Source organism: Amphiura filiformis, chromosome 5 (assembly GCF_039555335.1).
Source record: "Amphiura filiformis chromosome 5, Afil_fr2py, whole genome shotgun sequence".
Lineage (NCBI taxonomy): Eukaryota > Metazoa > Echinodermata > Ophiuroidea > Amphilepidida > Amphiuridae > Amphiura > Amphiura filiformis.
In genome coordinates this window covers 55,040,982-55,057,909 of record NC_092632.1, presented here as the reverse complement: position 1 = coordinate 55,057,909, position 16,928 = coordinate 55,040,982, and the positions used below count along the sequence as shown (strand labels likewise).

Here is a 16,928-nt window from a genome sequence, read left to right as displayed (position 1 = left end):
CTCCTTCCAAGGGGTACAAAAGCCTGGTCGTTGAGATATTTGTCCCAAAAGTTTGTTTTGTCAGGGTAATATGATCAATTAAGGCAGTTGATTCGCAAACCACAAGTCTTGCTTGCTTTTGCAATTACATTGGGCAGAAAGTGCACATTGTACAGTATAATTTCCTGAAAATCTTACATACTTTAACTATAGTGACATAATGTAACGTAACCTAATTGGTATCTTTCAGCTATAGATGGGGTATTTTAAAAAGCCTGTAAGTTGATTGACATCACTAATCACATAAAACAAATATAACAAAACCAAGGTCAATATTTTTTTACAATCACAAAATAAAAATATTGACCTGTGCTTTTGTTTTATTTTGCATTATTATTGATATCAAGACTAACATTTACATAATCTACGGCTGAAATAAAACAATGGTCTATTAGCTTGAAAAATGAAGCCACATATCAACTTTGCATTTATGCAGTTACCATGGTAACATATTATATTATTCTCATACAAACATGCTTTTAAAAAGGTTTACCTAGCACTATTAAAGGTTTTATAAATTGAATACACATTATCTTTAGAACACTTCTGAGTACTGCACAAAAATAATCTTTGGGTTTTGAGAATCATTTGATTTATGGGATGAGGTTGACTGTTAAAAGCTGCATTTAATCATTCATAGCAAAAAACTGAATTCAATTATTTGCTTTACTCTATCTATATAAAGCTCAGAACTGTTCAAATATGGTAATTTCAAAAAGGCTTATAAAAACATATGGAAATTCACTTGACTAAATGATGGGGCATTGAAACACTCATGATGTACCAACTACAGACCCTATCATAGCAAAAGTATACAATTTCTGAAAAGGAAAAATTCAAATCTTTCCATAATGTTATTTAAATTTCAGTAAGCCTTAAGCAGGTGCAAATATGCATGAAAAGATGTCAAAAAACAACCTTGTTGGTGCTAAGTAGAGGCAATTGGTCCACCTAAAAATGTATACAGTTGCCCCTAGTTGACAAGCTGTTATGACATGTTAGAAAAATACAAGAATACTGCTTGGAGTGGCTTGCTTTTAAAGACTTGACCTGGCTGACATTTAGATATCATTTTTTGACAGATTTGATTTTATCTTTTCTGAAAATGTATACTTTTGCTACTCATTACAGGGTCTATAGTTAGTACCGTACATTATTTGTGAAAAACTGAGTGCACATGTTCTTCCATATACTTTATATGTGGTGGTGTATGCCACTTGAACCACCCTGTGCATTTTCTTACTTAATTACGTACAATGTTTTCTATTCAAAATCTGAGCACAATAATTTTGGTATCAAATCAAAGAATACTTTCTAGGTTTTAAAATGAATGCCAATTTGATAGCATTAAAACAGATTAAAATTCTTTTATACAACTATAAATAAATCACTTTTTACTTCAAGATGAAACACTACTACCCTATCAAGTACCCCAGTTCACAACACATGACCACATACATGTAGAAGCGTGTAAAATTTTGAAAAAATACGAAATCACAAGTTATATTATCCGATTTTTAAATTAAAATTCTTATGCCTGGAAGCTAAAATAACATCTCTGTACATTTTACCATATTACCCACAGGTTTTTGATTTGACAACAATAAAAACAACCTTTTAGTTTTACAGGAATCTACATTTATTTAACTTGCCTTATAAACATGATATATCACAATGACATCAAACAAGGCCATGTTAAGACAATCTATTAGTAAAAATTGGTAAGGCAGTGAGACTCGGTCCTCTATGTTTCAGTATTTTTAATACACATGTGTCTAATTTAAGTTTACATTTTCCACTTTATATTAAAAAATCACACATACATGTAGTACATTTCTTATTTGCAATATATACAAAATATAACCACATTCACAAATGAGGCACAAAACGATAACATAACAAGTGTTACAAATACCAAAGACAGAAACTGCTCTACAGTGTTTTGGTTGAAGAAACGTTTCTATAAACCAGCACTTAAAAACATGACGACACGTACATAATGCATAGGCTACGGCAGGGTTGGTCAACCTGCAGCCCGTCAAACTGTCCAATATTTGCACGGTAGCCTTCACATCGAAAAGGTTGATCTTCCATGGGCTATGGTATTCTATTAGAGTTTCCAAGCTTGTCGCATGATTAGAATAAAGTAAACGTCCTGGTCTATTGAAGCACTCACCCCTGAATAGTAATTCATAAATTCTTCAAACGTCACCTGTGGAAAATAGATGAAATATATATAGTTATAGAAAAATTATAAAATTTGTATACATGCGTGGCTGTGCGTAGTAAGCAGTTGTACGCAGATAGCCTCGCTAATATGGATGCGTAGAGTAGCGTTGTGCGCGCATGTAGTTAGCATGATTAGTTGAATGTTCCACGATGTACACAAATTTAATATTTTTTCTATAGAAATTAATATGGAAAATTAAATACTAATACTGTACACCACCCTTTTACAGCAGGTAAAATAATGAAGAAAAATTGTTTTACAAGATTGGAGTTAGGAGTCCCAGTCATATGTTACTGTTAGGAGAAGATTCTTCAAAGATTTTGTTTCAAATTCAAATTCATTTGATCATAATATTGTACATAATTTGCTCCAATGCCCTGCGGGCCAAGATTTTTCCACCCCGATCCTGGCGTTCCCTGAATAATACCAACCCGAACCGACAAGTTCGATTTATGGTAACTTTCACACTGACAATGCATTGAGGGTAGGTCCAGTGAAACACACTGCCTGGGCGTTGGACACCCCGTGCGGAGGTGCGTTTTTAGCTCTATTGGCCCCGTTACAGAAAAAAACAACCCACAATACATTTCTCAGTGCAATGTAAACATTTTCACATGAAAATAAATATTTTTGGATTCAAAATGAATGTGAAAAAAAAAAAATTATTATTGGCGGGAGTGGGAATCGATCTCGGGACCCTCTACGTGGGAGTCGAGATTCTTACCGCTAGACCACGCACACATTGATACACGATGGGAGAAATTTTTAGTATATATCATAAACATATCGTGCGTTATTCATACAAAACATTCAAAAAACAGTACTTACAATGAGGTTCACTGTCGAACCTCAACGGATTTAGACTGATAAAATATTGCTTGATAATATACATAAACTTTTGGAATTATTTGAGACATTTTTGTGTTTACGTGTAAAACCAATGACGACGTCAAAATTCAGTCGATCTTGGCCGGCCCCCCCTGATAATGTATTAATAAAGTTGTACATGCAAGGGTGGGTGGTTGGGTGTCTCATAATTTCCATGCATTTCTAATTTCATTCATAATTTGCTCCAATGCCCTGCGGGCCAAGATTTTACCACCCTGATCCTGGCATTCCCTGAATAATACCAACCCGAACCGACAAGTTTGATTTATGGTAACTTTCACACCGACAATGCATTGAGGGTAGGTCCAGTGAAACAACAAACACATTAATCCATCCACATACTCATAAACATGCATGATACTTTTTAAATGGTGGATATACATATAAATATAGCAACTTACATAATGTAATAATAAAGTTGTACATGCAAGGGTGGGTGGTTGAATGTCTCATAATTTCCATGCATTTCTCATCATCAGTAGGAAATAGGCATCCTGGTCTATAGATGCACTCACGCCACAGTAGTAATTTATGAACTCCTCTCTCGTCACCTACAGTATCATTGATAAAAAAGGGGGGTATAGTACAAAACATGCAACAAGTGTCAAAGCCATGCATATCATGCAGGATAATATTCAGTGCTATATGGTGCTAGACTACTTTCAAAATCTATGTGAACAGACATTTCATAACTAGCGTAACTATAGTTAAGAATTCAAATTTGTGATGAATTGTAAGGGCATGTGACGTGCTGATTGTAGATGATTTGAGTATGAGCTTTACATGGTATCTGTAAACAAACTAGAAAGGGACGTAGTTGAGCTCCAAAATGACCGTAGCATATTATTCGAGAAAGAACACAAGAATAAGGTCGACATGATAGACATGCAACAATACACACGGAGAAACTGTCTCTTAATAACTGGTATACCAGAATCAACTGAAAGGGACTCTGAGGAAAAACCATCCCAGAAAATACCGATCAGGTCATCATGAATCTAGCTAAAGATAAACTAGGCATCGAACTTAAAGTACAAGACATTGATCGGACACATCGAGCGAGCAGAACTTTGAGAGGAGACGGCAAACCCAGAGCAATCATAGCTAAATTTGCAAGATATAATGTCAGGGACAAAATCATCAAGGATCGCAAAAAACTCAAAGGAACTCACATTGGAATTCACGATCTCCTTTGCAAGGCCAAACAAGAGATACTGGATAAAGCCAAGGACATGGTAAAACGCGTACCAAGGGCTCAGTCTGCTTGGTCATGGGAAGGCAATATCTATGTTCTTATGCAGCTTGGTAGGCCAACACGCTACATCATGAGATCTATGTCGGACATTCAGAACATTATTCATCTCTATGGAGAAATGCCGGCAGAGTAGACTTTTCATTCAATGAATGATTGTACATAGAAATTGTAATTTTTTGTGTATGATATATTTGCTAAAGTACAGCTTGATGCAAAATGTACATTTTGTAAGAATCATAGTATGTCTTTGTTCAATATTTTCCATGCTGTTTTCTCTTCTTTCACTTACTACTTGAAAAGTATTGAACTTCCATTATTACAATTCAATAATTTACTTATTATGCAAGGTTGATACTGAACTGCAGCAATGTGTGAAAACTTTTACCAATAAGCGAGTCATATCGATAATTGATTAAATCTTTGACCAAATCAATGTAATACTGAAATCTTGAATGCAGCAATTTGTGAAAAACTCTTATCAATATAATTCAAGTCTGAAAGTCACATCAATAGTGAAACGGATTGAATATTTGATCAAATCAATATGATTATTCTGGTTGCTGTTAAACCAGTCTCGCTGTTCATCTTGATTTTATTATTATTAATATTGTTTAAATGTTTAATTGGCCTATGTTGAACCTCTAATAATATGTATAATGATATTATATAACATGCTGCAGTGACTGGTTGATCACTAAATCTGCTTAAAAAGAAACTTCTTATCATTTGGTACAACGCTTATATTTTGAAAGAAGTGTTTCTTTTCAGGTGTTTGTTTTTTAGATTATTGATATTTATATAATTGTATGTCTGTTGTATGTAAAGATATCTGTGTTTCGTGCTCAAAAATAGTAAAAGATTGTCATAAAAATATAACATGTAGAAATAGCAAGGGATTTGTTCACAAAAATGTACTAATCTAAAACCGAATGAAATTCGACGCCTGAAATGTAATGAATGGACATGTAATAAATGTATTCAATTGGTAGAAGAAAATACTAGTACATGTATTGATGATGATAATAACACAGATATATCTCAACTCATTAATGAAACACATATTCCAAATATAGACCTTAAGAAATATGATGATATGATTTTTAATCCATTGCGATTTGGAAGTAGTTCTAGAGACAAAGATGATGTTGCTAATGTTAGTTGTAATCATGAATGTAATTATACCACACCTAGTCAATGTTCATTCCTTAAGGAGGGCAAATTAAATTTTATGAACATTAATATTAGAAGCATGTCTAAAAATTTCGATAAAATGAATGAATGTGTTAAATCTGTTAACCATGATTTCACCATTATAGGCATTTCTGAAACACACTTGAAAGATAAACCACATGACTTTTACAAAATCCCTGGATATAATTTTGAATATACTAATAGAGTCGGAAAAGAGAAAGGTGGCGCAGGTATGTACATTTCCGACAAACTTACTTATAAGCTACGTAAAGATTTGAGTAAGGCAACATCAAATTATGAGTCATGTTTCATTGAAATAGAAAATGTAAAAAGTCGCAATATTATTGTTGGTGTGGTGTACAGAGCTCATACAGCGATAAACGAATTTATATTAGATATAGACCCTGTCTTTCAAAAAATAAACACTGAAAAAAAGTTAGCCTACGTTATGGGTGACTTCAATATAGATCTCCTGAAAGTGGAAAATGAAAAACCTATCCATGACTACTTAGATCTAATTTACTCTTATTCCTTAATGCCAACTATTTACAAACCGACCAGAATAACAGAAACATCTGCTACATTAATCAATAACATATTAACGAATAATGAAAATATTGTACAATCTGCTATTTTAGTTACTGATATAAGTGACCATTTCCCTACTATCTTGTCTACAAATCTAGATGTATCAGATATTCCGTGTAAAAAGGCAACATACAAAAGAGTACACAATAACTACAATATTAATAAGTTAAAGAACAAATTGGCTAATGTTAAATGGCAAGAATGTCTTCATAATGTTAATGCAGATGATGATTATAACAAGTTTATTGAAATATTTAACAATGTATATGAATGTGTACCATTGAAGAAATGTTCAAGTAAAAGAAAAAAAGACCCAAGATCACCGTGGATAACTAAAGGGCTTTTACGTTGTATAAATATGAACAATTCTTTATATACAGTATTTGCAGTATCCAAATACGGAATGCCTCCAAAAATTTAAAACCTATAGGAATAAACTGCATGGTTTGATACGCAAATCGAAAAGAAACTATTTTTTTACCAAATTTGAACGGGCAAAAAATAATATGAAACAGACGTGGAAAACAATTAATAGTATTATTGGACGTGGTAAAAATCAGCCAACTAAAAATAAATTTAAGACAGACAATAATGACAATACTGCTACTATTTTAGATCCCCATGAAATATGTGATCATTTTAATAAATATTTCGTGAACATAGGTCCGAAACTTGCAGCAAATATTCATAAATCGGGAAAAGACTATTTTGATTATCTAGATAATCCCGTATCTAGTAGCATGTATATGAAACCTATTATAGAACCAGAAATTATTAAAATCATAGATAAATTCAATCAGAACAAAAGTGCTGGTTGCGATAATATTGGAAACTTCATTATCAAAAGGGTAGCAAACGAAATTGTAAAGCCACTTGCCTCAATTTTCAATTTTTCTATCACAACAGGTATTGTCCCTCAAAAATTAAAAGTAGCAAAGGTAATACCAATCTACAAAAAAGAAGACGCTGAAGTGTTTTCAATTATCGCCCAGTATCGGTATTGCCTTGTTTTTCAAAGATACTTGAAAGATTGGTTTTAATAGATGTATTGCTTATATTGACAGTCATAAAATACTTAATGATAATCAATTTGGCTTCCGCAGCAATCACTCTACTTATATGGCCATTATACATTTAGTGGATAAAATTAATAATGCGGTAGAAAAAGATGAAACTACTATTGGAGTATTTTTAGACCTTTCAAAGGCTTTTGATACTATAGACCATAACATATTAGCCCACAAATTAGAACACTACGGATTCCGAGGCATTGTACTGGACTGGTTTAGAAATTACTTAAGTAACAGGAAACAATATGTATATTATAACTCGTGTGAATCCAAAATGAAAGATATCATATGCGGTGTCCCTCAAGGTTCCATATTGGGACCTCTACTATTTATACTTTATATAAGCGATATTGTTAACACATCTAACGTATTTAGCTTTATTCTGTTTGCAGATCGACACCACAATACTATACTCGCATAAAGATATAAGAAGCAAATTTTGGTTAATTAACAATGAACTAAAGGAAGTCAGTAATTGGTTCAGAGCAAACAAATTATCAGTAAATGCCAGTAAAACCAATTATATGATTCTGGGAACACCACATATGACGTCCAAGAATTGGATAAATATTGATTCAACAACAACTGTCTGTAATGTAGATGTTAAGATAATTTTAGACGAAATCGTTCTAGAAAGGGTAGATAATACCAATTCCTGGGAGTACTCATAGACGAAAACTTAACATGGAGGTGTCATATTAACTGTATAGCAAAAACTATTTCAAGGAATATGGGTGTAATGAACAAACTCAAATTCTTTGTACCAGATCGCATTCTTTATACTCTATATTGTACCTTTATTCAACCTTATTTGAACTATGGAATATTAATTTGGGGAAACACATGTAAAACATATTTGGATAAAATTGTGAAACTCCAAAAATGGGCGATCACGGACAGTTGCCAGTAGTCATTACAGAAGTCATACAGCCCCTTGTTTGCCAAATATAACATTTTAGCAAACAATGACACCTATAAATTAGAATTGGGAGTTTTTATGTATAAGTACAGTATTTAAATGAATTACCGAGCTTATTTGACAGTTTATTTACCCTACGATCTAATATTCATGATTACCAAACAAGAAACGCTAATAACTATAACTTGACTAAAAATAGCAGGGTTTTAACCGATCACGCTGTCCGTACAGCTGGTCCTATATTATGGAACTCATTGCAAAAATCTTTAAGAGCGTCTTATTCAGTGAAACATTTCCGGAACGTGTACAAAAGACACTTAATTTCAAAATATGATTAATTGACGAGCATTGTAGTTTTTTTTGTTTCTTGCTTGTTTGTTTGTTGTTTTTAATTTTTATTATTTGCTGTTGAATTTTCTGTTTGGTAACTTTTCTGTTAAAGGGATGGCTACCTCTGGCCTTACTGGCCTTTCGGCCATCTCCTCCATGATTCTTTGATGGTATTTTAATGCGTATTTTGTATTTCTATGTGAATTGTGGAAATAAATAAATGAATGAATGAATGAATGAATGAATGAATGAATAGGGTATATGGGTTACTTAAACTTATGATGGTTATTTACATGGATTCAATGTGGAATTACCAGAAGGGAGTCGAGTGAGGACCGAAATTGATTTACTTGGCTGACCCTCATATCAGCTTCCAAGACACAAGAATCTAGCAAGAAAAACATTCTTTTTCTTGAAAATCCTGCTCTAAGCAACAAAATACTACCATAAAAGTTATTATATACCTCATATATAGATTCCTCTCATCTGATTGGTTGAATGTTCAGACATTGAATTAACTATACCCTCAAAATGAACTATGGACCGGTCACGTGTGTCCCAATCAAACTGCGCAATCGCAACATCCACGTATCCATTCGGTATATAAAACAAATATTGACTGCTTTATTCGGGACATGGTTAAGATTATAGGCCCTCGGTGATCTCAAAACCATGCTATGACATAGCATGGTTTTGAGATCACCTTGGGCCTATAATCTTAACCATGCCCCGAATAAAGCAGTCAATATTTGTATACTATGGTACTTTTGTTATCGATATCTACATGTGTTGAATTTTGAAACAAAATACAGTAGCTCCAAAACACACATCCTCACAGGTCTCAAGAAACATTTAGTAACGACAAGATATCACTAGGGTTGGGTGATACCAACACATAGGCGTTGTTTAGCCGACTACTTCAAGGGTGCCAAAACCTTTTCATCGACTCGGGGGTTGATGTAGAAAATAAAAGTTACATGCACCACTGCAGTATTACCTTGAATATGGGCTGAATATCACAAAATTTTGCATGCACAGGCAATATTTCACATGCACAGAACCATATCATGTTACATGTACATGCATCTGTGGATGTAAAACCCCTCTAAATTGATCCCTTCTTGTTGTACAGAATGATTCTTGTGGACACAGATTCGTTTGTGCATAGATCAGGTCATGGGTAATAAGTAAATGGTGTATCAAGCAAGGCATTAGCCAGAGGGGTGTCCAGGTGTCATTTGGACACCCTGTTTTCAATTTGGACACCCTAAAATTGGACACTCTAAATTTTATAATGCAGTGAATAGGAAGTGGACACCCTGATTTTGAAGAATAAGGTATTTATGACCATTATGGACACCCTACAGACACCCCTCTGGCTAATGCCTTGGTATCGAGTCCCGCACTGTTTTATTACAGAACTTGATGACCAGATTTCTGAGTGATGTGTAACATTTTTGTGCATAAAGTAAACAAGCCCTGAAAAATCTGTCAGACTTGTAACAGTTAACATTTTTATAATAGACTTCCTCACCTGGCCATCAGGATCATCCGGTGAGTCAAAACTCTTCAAGAACTGCAAAAATACTTGATCTTCTGTCCATTCACCATTCTTAAATTTTGGATGTTGGCTTGGATTGTATACTCCTTTCAAATCTTCTATTGTTACCACACCATCACCTGTTTTATCTAATTTACGGAAAGCTTGGGATATGATGTCTTTCCTTGCTTTGGACATTGGTGGCTGTTACATACGTGGAGGAGATAAGAAAAAACAAACATTAATTCCATATATTTGCAACAAAATGCAGAATTAAATGACAAATCAAGCTTTAAGAAATTTCAGTCGAATTGAAAGTGATGATTCTTGTGCGATATATATTTGATGATTTTTTATTAAACCCTTCATAACATCATGGCCAAACTCAGTGGAGTAGATTTCTTTTTGACATTGGTGGGATGGGATTGAAAAAAATTTCTTGAAGTATATTGAATTCAGCACTTTTTGGCGACATGATAAGTTTATGGTACAAATAACAAATGCGCGCGAAACGCACGAAAAATTTTGCCACTTTGAAACTGTTGAAATATGGTACAAAAATGGAATAAATGCATGTGAAGCAGGTGTCAACATAGGCGGCGGGGGGATGATTGTATGGACCACCCCCCGGCAAAATATTAGGGGGATTTATCCAGGATCTACGCCTATGGCCAAACTTACATTACAAGGTCCCCTGGTCATTGTGTTTAACCATAAGTTTTAACATTTCCACTACATGTAGATTGTAGGTTTAAAGAAAATCCAGACCTTGGGGGATGATCATGAAATTACCATGCAAAATACTGGCATTTTTACACTTGTGAAAATGACCATAATTATTTCAATGGAAATAGCCTATTCTGGCAGCCATTTTGGACACCATCTTTAATTGAAAAGATGCGGATGAAAGAAAATGGGCACATATTTTCTGTTGATTAGAAACATTCATTTCATTGATAATTGTTTATCATTGAATACATCATTTTTCAGTTGCTATATAATGGTTTAATGGAAAAACCCTATGGCAGCCATTTTGGACACCATCTTGAAAATGTACTTTTTCTGAATTTCTTGGCATGTACGGTAACATGAAAATGCAAAGTGATTCTGTAAAAAAGCCATGTACACAAACTCACCTCCAGAGTATAAATAATACTAACAATATACAAAGGGCAAATTGTTGGTGCAATGGTGGCCCTATAAACTCAAAGAGTTTGAAAATGCATTTTAAACATGTACGTATTACAGGCCTTGCCGTTTGAGGTGAGCGATCGCACTCGCTCGCCACCACTCAGTCACCTAAACTCAATTACTAGTGAGCGATTTTCCACTCGCCATACACTTAATATCGCTCGCTGGAATCACTCAAAATTGAATCAAATTAAATTCAAGTTTCAGCACTTCCAATGTATTTGATTTATCGTAATAAATTAGCCTTAATCCCTGAAAGATAAAGGTGAGTGATTCGACCACTCGACTAGCATTATGCTAGCGAGCGATTGACCATTCACCTTTAAAATCTATACGGCAAGGCCTATATCAGCTTTTTCATCTGAACTCTGTTAACTCTGACACATACCCTTAGATTGATCAAGAATTCATCAAAATCAATGGTTCCACTGCCATCTTTATCAAAAACACCAAACACTTCCTTTTCTTCACCATTCTCTAATTCTACACCATAATCTTGAAGACCTTTCTTGAATTCTCTGAAGTCCAATGAACGATTACCATCATCATCCATTATTCTGAAGACTCTGTTGTACAAGTAAAACAAATACAGTCAAAATGTATCTCAATTACTGGCAGGGATAGCGCTAACTTGCGCCATGGGGTCATAGGCGCATTCCTGTAGCTTTTGGCGCACAAAATTATCATTCAGAGGTTGCTAAGGGGTCATTTGAACCCTTTATTTCTATTGATTTGGATCCATTGTTTCACAAAATTTCAAATTTTTGACCCCTTGTTTGAAAACCTAGCGCTACCCCTGATTACTGGTATAATTCTGGAAGTTATAGAGCTCATTATGGGCTAGGGGAAATTCACCCTCCTCCCCCCAAAAAATTAAAATATTAGGTCACATAAACAACTATACATTTTAAAATCCAACGAGCCAAGTGATGGTCATAATTCATTCCACCATTACTGGGAGGGTGGCATCAGCACCAAATTGGGTGGAAAAGCCCTGCTTCAAAATCAATGTTATTATTGTATTGCATTGTAAACTTTCAGCATCCTTGTCACATGGGTGTGACGGGGTGAGGCCAAAAAAAAATTGTTTGTTTGCCTTTTCCAGACCAACAAAAATAATCATGAAAATCCTGTGCACATTTTATTTTTTTATCCTTAATTACATGTAGGGTAGGACTACCAATTATCGGACAATGCCAGTTATCGGACGATTACATGGTTTGGACCATGTGGAGTTGTTTCTTCAAGTCAACGTGAATTTATATCGCATCAAATGAAAGAACGGATACTTACTGCATTTAAATGGCTGCCTTGCAGCTGGTTCCGTTTATTATTATTTCGCAAATACGAGCGTGAAGGGACTGAGTATGCCTCTTTATTATTAAAAACATGTTACTTATGAGGTAGCATAATTCGGCATGATCAATTTGTGTGGGTCTTGAGCTTTTCATAATTTACTAAAACTGATATATTTTTATTATTATGTTTGTAAAACTGTGTATAGTTTCTGCAGCAACATCTGCCATGACCGGTTGCTAACAACGCTTCCGGCTGAATGAAGTGTCCGATAATTGGCTTGTAAAATCTGCGCATGCCCAATTACCGGACACCCTCTGGCCTTCATATAAACAGTTGCCAGCCAGCCGGCGCTGTATGTCAATTAACATGTTGCACTATGTTAGGTGTATTTTAGCGAAGTTGAGAACGCAAATAGGGTTTGATGTTAAGTTTAAGTTATATTATAATGTTATGATTAAAATAGTTGATGCGCCTACAATGTATATGGCCTACATTGTACCGAAATGTGGTTTGCGGTGGGGGAAATGCCACCGTGAAGTATCAGACAATGTCCAAATATAACCCAAAATCATGAAGGAATAGACACAAACTTAACTGCATTTGGTTGAGTTGAAAAAATCGATGTGTGCCATTATTTTTTCGGGTGTCCGATAACTGGCTGTGTAGTGTCCGATAACTGGCATAGGCGTCCGATAACTGGCAAGATGCCTCAATGTGGTTTTCAATCCATATATCTATAATGGCTTGTCTCATCAATTCAAATTTTATGTTACATTTAGGGCTGTCTTTGGTCATTACGTGGATGTTCTATAGTTGGGAAAATATTCTTCAGTTTTTTAAATATTGAGCAAATTGCTTAAGTGTCCGATAATTGGTAGTCCTACCCTATACTACATGCGCATATTTTTTTGGGGGGCTTTGGGGCACCAGCCCCGGGTAAAAGCAGAAGCGGCCAAAAAAGGCGGCGGAAGAAGAAGGCGGCAAAAACAGGGGCGGCAAAAACGAAGGGGCGGCAAAAATAATTAGTAAATAAAAAAGGGCGGACAAATTTGATAAAGCATAAAATTTTTTGAAAAAATGGTACTTTACATCAAAATGTGCTGCTTTTTGGGCGCTAGCACCTGAAACCTTTTTTTTTTTTGCTCTTCACTTTTTCAAACGACCGAGAAAAAATTGGGTCAACCTTTTTCGGGCTGTTGAGGAAGGCGGCAAAATTGAATTTTCTTCAGCCCCGGGGTTGGGGCGGCCACGGTACTCCACTGTACTATAACCTCAAAAAATCCATACTTTTTTGCAAAAAAATCATTAAAAAAATAATTTCTACTTTTCTAAGGGCGTGATCACATCAGGCACTTTTGATGTAGGGACGTGGAGTCGACCCTACATCGAAACCACTTCCCCCCTGTAGTGTGAACACAAAGTAAGTGGATTCGACCCTACATCAACAATGTGGATCGAAACTACCTGGTTGAGGTAGTTTCGACCCTAGGAGGTGGGTTAAATTTTGTAATGTGAACGCGATGGAGTCGATCCAGATTTTAGCCGCCACAATGTTACCGCTAATCGCTTCTCTGGGGTGATGGCTTTACGAAATTTGGTATCTATGCTGCGTGGTAATGGCGCTTTACTTCCGGGTCGTTCTAACATCCGGGTATGTGGATTCGCTGCACTTACGTCATAACCCACTTTCGATGTAGATTAGCTTGGTAGTGTGAACACAAAACTCAATGTGGATCGACACCACTTCACTACCTAGGTACGAACCCACATTGTGTATTGTGAACATGCCCTAAGATATTTTTGAGCATTTTGAAACCCTAACTTTGGCACATGGTCACGATGCTAAAAAGGTGGAGCTAGTCACATTTTCCACAATTTTTTCTCCTCTTCCTATATTTTTGCTAAAATCCATCATGAACAAATGGTTTTGGTCTTATTTTGAACTTAAAATACAGTATTAATTTAATGAAACAAATCCAGTTGAACAAGTGTATTAATTAATTACTAATTACATGTACAACAGCAATAATATAAAAGTTAATTAGTCGGTGGTGGAGCCGGATAGTATTAAATTCCAATGGAAAATATGCATATTTATAGAGTTTCCTGCCGTTTTCCTAAGCCTTTTATTTAAAAGGTGCCAAGAATGTGTGGCAAAAATTGCTTACCCCCCCCCCAGCTCAGCTTGCCAAAAAATTGCTTGCTGGAAAAATTTCTTGCCCTCCAATTTTACCTTCCAACCTGGGCTCATATTTATTGCAGTCCCTAAACATGCAATGCGAGCACTGCAAGCAGTACATTTTGCATTTAATTTGACTGAGCGTGTTCTCAACGACAGTTCTGGTTCTGGTTGAGTCGGCATTGCCAGACATACTGTACTTCACCAACTTCGCAAGCTTCGCGGTCAAAGGTCTATGCGCATTTAATGGCGTCGCGTTGCGAAAAGAGCCAATTAATGAAGATTAGTTGTCAACGTTTTCCTAGTAAAATAGAAATGCCATGCCATGGTGCCCAAAACATCTGATCTGTGCCAAAAGTTGCTTCCCCCCTTTACTTGACAAAACTGCTTTCCCCTCCCCACCTTTCAACCTGCAAAAATGCTACCGTACCTCCCCCACCACCACTTTTGGCTTGCCAAAGAATATTTGCCCCCCCCCCCCTTTTATATCATGATATACGGGGCGGGGGTACACATTATATTGCACCACTTAAGCTTACCTTCCAAGTCCCTTGATTCCACTTGAACCTCGTGCTAGACATCGTAACCTCAGTTTCTCTACCGGATCTTTAGTAGAGTTGGCTTTCTTGTCACAATTTCTTTTCATTTCTCTGTCATGACGAGCTGTTCCGGCCATTTTCTATAGCAACGTCTTCACGCTATTGAAAACCAGGCTGCTAGTATATGGATATGGCTATTGAAATGTATTTATACAGGCCTAAAAATACAAGATTGAAAAACGTAGTAACGCTCTATCTTCAATCACCTGTTATTTCTAAATTGAATGATTGAACTAAATCTTTATTTGAACAACGCAATTCTTCAAAGATTGTGACTGTTTTCTGTTGAAAAAACGTAAGCTTTTTGGTAGCACTACAGCATGTATTTCAGGTCACGTTTGTTTACTGTATCTACAGCTAAATTCTGTTCAAGCTATGCGTGAAAACATGCAACCTCTATTTCCACGGGGCTCATGAAAATCTCCTCTGGCGGACTCTCCTGAATACAAGCATAGATGAACTCCTGGATGGGGCAGCTTTAATTAGCATGAGGCCGCATTGATATGTAAATAGCGTATTGTTATTTAAATTTGCGCCCAGACGTATTGAGGGCGACAGTAATGTTATCCAGACGGAGAATGGCTGCATATGCCGGGAATGTCAATTTGCTGAGTGAAGGCTGATAATTACCTTTCTGTATAGGTAATAAGATAGTATATTTCGTGTACCAGTTGGTTATAACAAAAAATTAGTATCATATTAAATATATTAAATGTATAAACTTTGAAATTTACATGAATTTGAAGAGCAGAGCTTCGAAATGTAGCTAAGTCAGGTGATGTGAAATTCTGCTGCGTGACCCCCTCTGCGTGGTAGAATTATATTCATAAAATATTGAATTTAACAGATATCGTGGGTAGCCAACCACGATTTATCAGCATTTAAAATATATGTTAATTAACAAAGATAAATAATAAAGAGTACAAATGGCAATTAACTAGTAAACAAGCCTGAAATCTTAAAATGTTGCCACGTGATTTCCCGAACACATGATATGTTAACATGTGACCACTATTCAGATTTACCGTAAATATTTGGGTATGCTTGCACATCATGCACATACACTGTGCATTTCTTTACTTCCGTATAAAATCAATAATTCATGCTGGGAGCCAAGTAACATTGTCTGCTCAGAGCAGATTGGTATTTTATTTTACTTGAGAGCATAATAGAAATACATAAAAACGAATAAGGCGCCATGATGGAAGGTCAGGTCGGGTATCAAAGGTTATTCATAACTTAAATACTACTTGTATTTCCCACCTTGCCTCTGTCACATGTTTCCTTCATATTATTGACAGCAAGTCCTAATTTTGACTTTGCTATTGCAAAATGTCATTTCATATCAAATTAGTAGACTTTCTTTGAAAAAACATATCACTGGTGCCTGATGGGAATACCCGTCCGCCATTTCATTAAACTGGATCGTTTTCGCCTGTTTTGCGCCCAGATGTATTGGGGCGCGCTATACTCTCATTGAACAGGCAAAGTTCGCAAAACTAACAACGTTGTTATTTGCCAAACTCAATTAACATGATCCAAGGGTCGAACATGAATTATTCATAACGAGCTATAACGGATCGATAACTGGCCTCACTTTCTAGCTAGTA

At 35.6% G+C, this 16,928-nt stretch overlaps 1 protein-coding gene across 1 annotated transcript; it reads right to left on the bottom strand.

The window, feature by feature from the left end:
* Positions 1 to 2,140: 2,140 nt before the first annotated feature.
* Positions 2,141 to 15,756, bottom strand: LOC140153390 (calcyphosin-like protein). The gene is made up of 5 exons (XM_072176132.1): positions 15,259 to 15,756; positions 11,630 to 11,807; positions 10,045 to 10,254; positions 3,559 to 3,708; positions 2,141 to 2,251 (listed from the first exon to the last, which is right to left on the bottom strand). Exons 1-4 carry the CDS (start codon positions 15,393 to 15,395, stop codon positions 3,607 to 3,609), a joined length of 627 nt encoding a protein of 208 aa, XP_072032233.1. The 5' UTR covers positions 15,396 to 15,756; the 3' UTR covers positions 2,141 to 2,251; positions 3,559 to 3,606.
* Positions 15,757 to 16,928: the final 1,172 nt, after the last annotated feature.